Source organism: Lycium ferocissimum, chromosome 4 (assembly GCF_029784015.1).
Source record: "Lycium ferocissimum isolate CSIRO_LF1 chromosome 4, AGI_CSIRO_Lferr_CH_V1, whole genome shotgun sequence".
NCBI lineage: Eukaryota > Viridiplantae > Streptophyta > Magnoliopsida > Solanales > Solanaceae > Lycium > Lycium ferocissimum.
In genome coordinates, this window is record NC_081345.1 from 65,046,423 (window position 1) to 65,056,429 (window position 10,007).

Below are 10,007 nucleotides of genomic sequence, written 5' to 3' on the forward strand. Positions count from 1 at the left end.
TTCCGGCATATTTAATGGTCTTTTTTAAACTTTTTTTTTGGGAAAATCTAAAAGAAATACTTTTTAACTATTGGAAAAATATTAAAAAGGATTAAATTAAGTCCCTACAAAACCCGAATTAGAAATATATTATATTGATACCCATAGCATAACATCTAATCACAGCGGGGACACGACTTTGGTTCTTTTAATCCAATCAAATTTCAAATACTTAAAAATAGCGAATACAAACCAAAACCTTCTTTCTACACTAGTCGGAATAGAACTAAGGACTTTAGAGATTAGTAAAATATATGATTAGTATTTATTTCACACTTTATTCCCTGTGGGATTCGACCCTAACCTAGTTGGGTTACTATATTTGACACCGACCGCCTTACGCCATAATTTAGGTGTAATTTGAACGTATCATAGCACGTGTTTGTTGTATGAATTGGTAAATAACCATTTTTCAAATCTTTATAGGAGCTATTCTCAAAACTCGCCAGTGGTACCAAATATGGATATTGGTCAATCCTCTTAGTTCGGTGGAGTTGATCATTCTCCACACCATGACAATACTTATGAACAACAGTAAGTTCATCACCTTGATAGTAAATAATCCGTATATATATATATATATATGTTGGTGTTTAAAATATGTTACTTTTCGTGTAGGAGGAGGAATGCACTTGATAATGAAGATTTTTCAAATTATTATGAGTCATCATCAAGTGATGACGATGAAATAGCTAATAATACAGAGGTAACCGATGATGATGTTCAAGTTGGTATGACCAACAATATTCCTCAAAGCCAAAACCAACAAGAACCCACACCACCACGTACCACCACCGATGGCAGTAAAATCCAACTTACGAAAGCCCAATTCAGTGGTATTCTAACAATATTCCTTATCTTGACAGCCTGCAAGGTCGTGATGATGCATTTTTCTTCACAAGAGAAGATGATCATAATCGCACAAAAACCTGGATTGAACTAAAAGATCTCAATGGAGATCAATGCTACCTTGCAGTAGGAATGTTGTTCGCATAAGGCGTTTGCAACAGAATCTAGTCGTCAAAATTTATTGTTTTAGGAAATCAGGGAGTTTAAGGTTGATCAATCAAACACAAAGATATGGAGGCTAGTTTTTTAAGGACGACGGTATTTTGTCGATGGTTGCTTAGTGGAATTGTTGATCGGGAGGAAAGGGCTATCGCAAAAATAAAACCTTTGGATATAAGATAATTGAGCAGATCATTATAATTTAGAGGGTAAAATTTACAACTTCGTATTTTGTACATTCAAACCATGTATTGATGGGTTTTCTCACTGCCGGCCAGTGATATTGTTACACCTTTCGTTTTGTTGCAAGAAGATTTTGGCTTATTAGTGGTGTGTACCTTCGGTTCAGTAATCCGTACCAAAGTTTTGGACATGAGATATTTTACCTTGTATGTGTACAGGAGTATTAGTATGCATTCTTGACATTACGAGGGAATTAGAAGTGAAACGAATTGAATTGGAGCAAAACGACAGCTTCTAAAAAAAGCTGGAATCACGATCCGTCGATAGACCAAAGGACAACCGTCGACACGTCGATGAGCCGTCATCTGGCATCGTCGACAGGGTTCTGCAATCAGGCATCTCAGCCGGAAGTTCGACGGGGCATGTCGACGGACCGTCGACACGTCGACGACCGTCGACCCTGCTCGTCGACCCGCGGATCTAGAAATTTCCAGGCCGGATTATAAATATAAGATCCCACATTTTTATTCCATTATTCTCCCAAAAACAGATCCTACATCTCTCTAGAACTCTCCAAAACCCTCCCTCTATTTCTACAACAAATCTATACCAAGATCAAAAGCCAAGATTAAGAGATTCATGTATTAGGAAGCCTATTAGGGTTTGTGAAGAGTAAGAATTTCTTTGGTATACAAGTGGGGGGGAGGGGGGGGGAGGGGTGGGGGAGGGGATTTCATTCTAATGGAGTAGATTGACTCAAGGCTTATTCCTAAGTGACTAAGGTGAGTTTTATGTTTATTTAATGTTATTAAGAGTATTGAGAGGTTAAAAGACTTGGATTATGGAAGGGAGGAGAATATGGAGTGCAAATATGAAAATAGTAATATTCTTGAATCATGACTTGACTTGAATCGTAGTTCTTGATATGTAATGAGTATAATCTTGCTATGAATAACACTAAAGATGTTGTAGAGGCTTTGTATGAGGATGGATACGGTATGGTGCCATAGTTAGGGTTATGAAGGATTTTGATAGGGAATGTTGAGGATTTAATAATGTCTAGCTTGATGAAGTTATTGATTAAGATATTGTGGGTATTGTTATTGAGGTTGGGAGTTGTTTATTATGTGGAGGAAGTCATCGAAATAAAGGAGATGTTACCTAATTTTCGTTAGCTCTTAGAGTGTTAATTGAGGTCAAAAGCATGTTTCCGGTTATCTAACCTTAGTACGAATTCTTTTGAATGTAGAATTGTGAGTATTGGAGGGGAGCACTTAGTCGGTAAAACTAGAGCGACGTAAAGGTATGTAAGGCTAGCCCTGCCTTCAAAGGCATGATTCTTATATATATATTGTGACCTCTTTCTGGTAATTCCCATGACCTTCTTACATTCCAAAAGATGAAAGCTAAAGAGTATTAAAGGTTTCCTACGAGATATAGATGAGATATGTTCCACGGTAACGAGATGAAGCTATTATGATGTTAATGATCTTTACACGATTCCTTGATGTTATTCATTGTTGATAGCCTCGCCTTATAGTGCTAGTTCCTTCAAGGTGAGACATGACGATCATGATGTCCCATAATGTAATCGGAGGTTACCGACCTTACGTCACTCCGATAGAGTCATAGTGTTTACTTGAGCTCTTATGCATGCTTCATGATAAGTATATATATGTACGATTACACCGCGCCTAGTTGGCCGGGCATGACACCGCGAAGGCGGGCGGCTAGGATAACACCGTGCCTAGATGGCCGGACATGACACCACTAGTGGGAGGCGTGTGATAGTTACCCGGACCCGGGTTAACGATGACGGTATATTTGATATGTATGATATGTGTTTTCCTTTAAAGTTAAGCAGGTTATACCTTCGCCTTATGTTTCATTACTTCTTTACTATGTGAGTATTATTCATGCCTTACATACTCAGTACATTTTTCGTACTGACATCCTTTTCTTTTTGGATGCTGTGTTCATGCCCACAAGTAGACAGAGAGGTGGCCCAGATTCCTAGGAGCTATTCAGCAGACTTACAGGAGCACTCCACTATTCCGGAGGTGCCATTTTTGAGATATTATTTTGTGTACACATTTAGGCACGACGGGGTCCTGTCCCGTCCTTATGTCACAGTATTCTAGTAGAGGCCCGTAGATACGGATACGTGGGTAGTTGTTGTCTCATGGACACAATAATGTATATCCTTGTACGTCATTTTTGGGCAGCCGTGAGGGCTTATGTATATTTATGTATTACCTTGGAGATTATATGTGTCCAGGATGAGTATGATGACTAGTATAATGAATGGTGCTCGTTAGGCACTTTCCGGTACCCATGGCCCCCCTAGTCGGGTCATACGTATATCCATGTATCGCACGCATGTATATGGTGCATACGACATCAAGCTCCTAATTGCTGTAGGAATGGATGCCAATGGGTCAATATTCCCTCTTGCTTTCGCAATTGCCGCTAGCGAGAGCAACGACACATGGGGGATATTTTTGACCTATTTGAAGACTCATGTTATTAAGGATCATACGGGCATATGCGTGCTGTCTGATCATCATAAAGGCATATTGCACAATATGGATAATTTGCCGGGGTGGCAGCCTCCCCTTGTTTACCATCGCTATTGCTTAAGGCACTTGAAGGCAAATTTGCAATCAAAGTTTCACAATGGCACTTTAAAACAAATCGATGCAGGGTCATGGAGCATCAACAAAGAAACGGGGTCGCAAAAATGGATCTGATCGTAGTAAGGGCGAAGCGAACCCTAAGATAATGTTCAGCCGAAGCCTCGAAACTGAAAAATGGACGCTTCATGTCGATGGAGGCAAAAGATGGGGCATGCTCACAACAAATGTACCGCAGTCTTTCAATGGCTTGCCGAAATCATTTCTGGGACTACCTGTCACCGCAATGGTGAGAATGACTTTCAAACAAAGTTGTGGAGCAATTTGTGTTGGGGACAAGGTGCAAAAGAGCGATATTAGCCGGTAAGTGGGGACATCGATGCCAAAGCCCTCCAAAAACATGGAGCGTTATAGAAAAAAATGTGAGCTTCACCAAATGACCGAGTATGACCCCATTCAACGTGTGTATGAAGTTAGGACGGGTTATTACAACGGTAAGGGTGGAAACGTGCATACCTTTTATGAGGCAACAAGAACATGCACTTGTGGTAAGTGGCAAACATACCACATGCCGTGTTCTCATGCTGTAAAGTGCTTCGAGGGAATGTCACAAACGGTAACACGTTATGTGGCGGGGGAATACAAGGTCCACAGTTACCTTCTAGCATATTCCGACCAATTCCACCCACTTGGTAATGAAGCTTATTGGCCAAACGAGCCGTTTTCGATGGTTGCTAACAAGGATTACATCAGGAAATTGGGTATTAACTCACGGAGTCATAGACCCACGTAACGGGATGCTAGTGTTAACTTACTCTCGCAAGTGCTCAAATATGTAAGCAATATGGCCATGACAAGCTGTCAAATGGGCAACAAGGCCGTGGTGGTACAAGCACGTCTCGAAGTAATAGAGCCTCTAGAACTTGAAGGTTGTATTGTTATTGTAATTTAGTATTGTATTGCTTTAAATTAGTATTGTAATTTAATGAATGAATTATTTTTGAATTCAAGATAAACCTCTCGTCGTATTGATTAATTATTATTAAATAAAATATTTATATTTGTACATTCAAATATAATATTTAAACATAAAAGATAGCAAGTTTCCCCACACAATACAAAAAATACACATTACATTAAAAAAATACGGGTTACACAAAAGACATAGCAAAAACAAAAAAAGACAAAAAGAAAATAACAACATAATATAAAAAATTAAAGGTAGATCAAAAAATATTTTTTATTTGTACATTCGATTTGACTAAATAATAAAACACTTAGATCAAAACCCTATAAAATATGACACTTAAACTTAAAGATGACAAGTTTCCAAACAAATAAAACTTACTTCGGGGCACTTTACAACCCCTAAAACGATGATCCAAATGTTTAGTTATACTTGATGTAATGAGCCGATATTATTGTACACAAAAAAAGATATTAAGTTCTATATAAAATATTGATATTTCGGAATTTTGAAACATGACTAATCTTTTCCCAAAGTATGGAAAAAACGTGATTTTGATAGCTTAAAAAAAAAAAAAGGTAGCCTCTGTCACGCATAGAATCTGTGCGTGAAACTTACTTTTGTAATTTTTTTTTATTTTTTTATTTTTTTATTTTTTTTTTAGTGTTATTTTGGTTCCAAATGTTACTTTTTAGCCTACTTAAGTCGCTGACTCTTAGTTTGAGGGATATAAATGGACTACTTAAGTAACGATAGAGAACTTTTTTGGGAACAAAAACATACGAGAGGTATAGGCATTCTATTTTCCAATAATTGAAGGACAAATTGACCCTATTTCGTACTTTCAATATCGTCCATCCCGGCTAATACTAAGAAGAAATTCTACTTCCAATACATTGCATTTATCAGATAATATAAATGGAAGATACCCTTTTTTCGAAGTATACCTTTTACTAGTTATCGTTAAAGGTTATGGTAAGGTAGTAAATGTTCTTTTATCTTTAACGTAGGATTTAGGTTCAATCTTTGAAAATTGAGTTGTCTTTGCTAGAAAGCCGCTTTAACTCTAAAGTGCGATTTTCCGATACGAATTCAAATTAATCGAGCTTTAAAATAGGTAATGAACACCACATGAAAAATAAACAGAAAATTCCTTTTAATAATTAGCTCCGTGTTATCATACTAATACTACTAAGTCATTTAATACTAAAACAAAAAGTTATTTATAATTAAATGTATTATATAGGGCTTTTCACCTCAAAAACATTGGAGAATAGTTCCTTGGTTTCAATTTATTTGGTATGAAATTTTTTATTGTGATACAAGTTATGTGAGATCTCTTTTTGTCTCACAAGTTAGTGGATACAAAGTTTTAGATAGAAAATAAAGTTTTAAATTTGGCATATTTAATTTTATCTCGGCATGAAATTGAGTGAAGAGAGAAAGACAATTAAATGTTGTAATATAAACTTGCCATGACATTGCGTGTGTGATTATAAGACTTTTTTGGCTTTGATGTATGATTAATAACTTTTTGTTAGTAGATTATACTATTTTTATAAAGAAAATATAGAAATATATCATTCTTTTATAAAAATAAACTAATAAATAAATAATGTCAAACACAGTGAAACGGACAGAGAAATAGTGCCAAAAAATGTGTGCTCCTTAACCTCTGGATGTCCCAAGGGCCACATATCTGATGACTGAAAAAACCATACTTGATTTTTTCAGCTGATCAGATTGATATTTTCAGCTTTTGATATCTTTACATTATATAATGGATTGATTTAACTTATATTCACTGATAGATGTACTAATTAAATTCTTCATGTAACTTGCCTTATTAGATCTACAGTGGCAAAAGATTACAATGAGCAAATCGTGAGCCTAAAGCTTCACAAAAACACTCGTGCGATGGATTTGATTAAATGTTCAAATGCCACAGAAGGCTCTAACAGTGTATTCCATTTGATCATCTGCATGTTTGGAAAAGAAATTCAATAATTCGAAGTTATTAAATGGTCTAAACCTCATAGGGTGCTTCTCGTCAACAAGCTCTTCTGGTATAACTATCATTCCGTCGATATATGAGAAATGTGCCACAGTGTACCTTGGTTCGGTTTCCCTCACTGTCACCCTGTGTTCTGGACAATGCAATCTACCGTTGCTCCATGCCTTTGCCAGAAGAAATATACATATAGAGTTAGTTTAGCAACATAATATAGGTTAACTACTCACTGTTTAATTGTAACAATTGCTTACATTTGTTGTGAAAAAGCATACGGATTAAGAAAAAAATTAATCGCTTATTTAGAACAACTAAAGTATGATAATTTAATGTAAGAAAATTAAAGTGTATTTCACGAAAAAGATTATCCAGTTAGGTGGATGACTCAAAAGATAAATATATGACTGTATAAAGAGTATAAATTCCCTTCCCATTGCCGATACGGGGCTATACATATTGTACATTTGTTTTCACTTAACTTGAATACTAATACATACATGAAAACTTAAGTATTAGAAAAAGAACACTCTAAGAGAAAAGGTCATTAACCAAATTTGGTGGGATAAGCTTTTGACTTCCTTTTAGATGGTGCTTTTCTAACCCTCAACCAACACGATACAACTAACAGTGTTCTCACTTACTTTTCATGTGACTTGAATGTTCAAATATTGTTTGCTGTTTGGTGATAGAGTTGTTCTACCACTAGAGCAAAACTCACTCGCCATTTAGAATTTTAGATGTTGTGTTTTTTAATCAATCCTCACAGAACCCAGCAAAATTAACAATTATGTTTCCAATCGAACATTCAATTAGCTACACCATTTGGTGATACCACTAGAGCAAACTTCACTCGTCATTTAGAATTTTAAATGACATGTTTTAAAACCCTCAACCCGCCCAGTAGAATTAATAATTTTCCACTCGTAACTTTCAATTAGCTATACCGCTTGGTGATGGAGGTGTTCTACCACTAGAGCAAACCTCACTCTTCATCCAGAATTTTAGGCGTGTTTCTTAAATAAACAATTCACCCAGTAGAATTAACATATATTTTCCGCTCGAACATCCAATTAGATATATGTCGTTTGGTGATGGAGGTGTTCTACCAATAGCAAACCTCACTCGCCATTTAGAGTTTTAGATGACATATTTATTAAACCCTCAACCTACCCAATAAAACTAACATTATTCCAATCGAACATTCAATTAGCTATACCGATTAGTGATAGAGGTGTTCTACCACTAGAGCGAAATCTCACTCGTCCTTCAGATGATTTGATTATCAAATTAGTAAAAGTCAATGTACCTAATTTAGGCATGAGGAAATTAAGGTTAAAGACTTACCAAAAATGCTTCCCCTACCATGACAACAAATGAATTAGCATGAGCCATATCAACAGCCACCCATTCACCATCTTTAGTCTTCACTTCTAAACCATTTACTTGGTTTTGGTGAAGTATGGTCAAAAAAGTTTTATCAGTGTGAACTTGGGAGCCAACATTTGATTCATCTAATTGTGGTGCTCGATACTTTATTAATCGAAGAAGATAAGTGGTTGATTTTTCGAGCGAATCATAGCATTTCTCTACTCCATAGCTCTCAAAGACCATCCTTTTCACCTTCTTCTCCAAACCAGCTACTATGTTTGCATACTCGTGAATAATTTCACTAAATAATAAAAGAAAAAAAATAGCATTAGATATACAAATTCTACGAATGTTTTTATAAATATCGCTATTCTTTGTGAGTTGAACTTATATACACCGTCAGTTCCTCCATCTTAAACTATATTTTGTTTTCACCTGCTGAATGCATAACAACTTTTGAAACCAGATAAAAATAACTTTTTGAGAAAATAAAAGAATAGAGATTTTAGAAATGTAAAGAGAGAAACTACACAAATTACATCCTATTATATGCCATGAAGGTTTTATAAAAATTTCGTCAAATAGATTAATGTCCGAGTTAAAAAGAAGAAACTACCTACCAAAATATTCTAATTTAAACGAAATATCGGACACTTGTGACTTCACCAAGTGCAATCTATAATCAGTTGCGTTATAAAGAAATTTTTGTTATACTCACTCCACTATGCATTTTATATGACGGTATTTGACTCAACGCGAAATTTAAGAAAATAAAAGAATGACTTTTGCCACTTACCAAAACCTTTAAAAAAAGTTGACTTAAACATGCCATGCTATAGTTCTGTGGCTGTAAGATCATGTGATTACGAGTAAAATTTAACGAGTTGTCAGATAGAGAAAGGTATCATTTTTTTTTTTATACAACAAATTGAGTACCTAAAGTGGTCATTTCCGCAAGGCCACATGAGGTTCGTAAAATTTTGAACTCCTTCATCAGTCATTGCATCTCCAATATTAATGCCAAGGCTTTCATGAAGAGGCATATCAGGGACTTGTCCATAGTAGCCATAGAATGGCTTTTCAGAAGTGTTACAAATTTTTGTTTCTGTGGGAAGATCAAATAATTCTTCAAGTGCATGAAATATATCATTATTTAGCTCTGGTGAAACCGAGTCGTAAACTGCCACGAAACAACCGTACTCTTCCAATGCACGGCGGACTTCATCACAATTGGAGAGCCAATTTGGTGTATGAGGTTTTAAGTACTCATTTGAGAGGTTCAAAACAGGAAGTTTTAGAGGTGCTTGGTGGCCCATATTTTATATATATAGCAAGTGATAGAAACCCCAAAACTTTTGTGTGAAGAATGTCTTGTTTCCTTGGATCCTTTATATAGGGAAACAGATTTTGTATATTCCTATATTTTTATCTATCTAAAGTCCTCTTAGATGTGCCTCATGTTTATTGCTTATGTCAAAGTATTAAACAAGTAATTGTTCTAATTAAATGCATTTAGACAATGACGAATTTGAGAGAGACATTTTTTAAGAACTATATAAGATAATTTTTCTTTTCATTTATGGTTGACTTGTTTGTGTGGAGATTGATTTTACGGCGCATTACAAATGTTCTTTTGTTATATGATTCCTCTTCACAGTCGATTGGTAAATTAAACTAGAACACAGAAAATTAGTAAATAAAACATAACAGATTTTAAAGAGTTATTTTCGTCTATTCAAATTGTAGTTGGTCATAAGAGGGATCTTTTCCTCATTATTTGTCTAATATACTCTTATTA

The 10,007-nt window shown here is 35.5% G+C and overlaps 1 protein-coding gene across 1 annotated transcript; it reads right to left on the reverse strand.

The window, feature by feature from the left end:
• Positions 1-6,648: 6,648 nt before the first annotated feature.
• On the reverse strand, positions 6,649-9,535 carry LOC132054275 (deoxypodophyllotoxin synthase-like). The gene is made up of 3 exons (XM_059446315.1): positions 9,146-9,535; positions 8,186-8,510; positions 6,649-7,008 (listed from the first exon to the last, which is right to left on the reverse strand). The coding sequence occupies exons 1-3, from the start codon at positions 9,523-9,525 to the stop codon at positions 6,766-6,768; spliced, it is 948 nt and encodes a 315-aa protein (XP_059302298.1). The 5' UTR covers positions 9,526-9,535; the 3' UTR covers positions 6,649-6,765.
• Between the last annotated feature and the right edge of the window lie 472 nt (positions 9,536-10,007).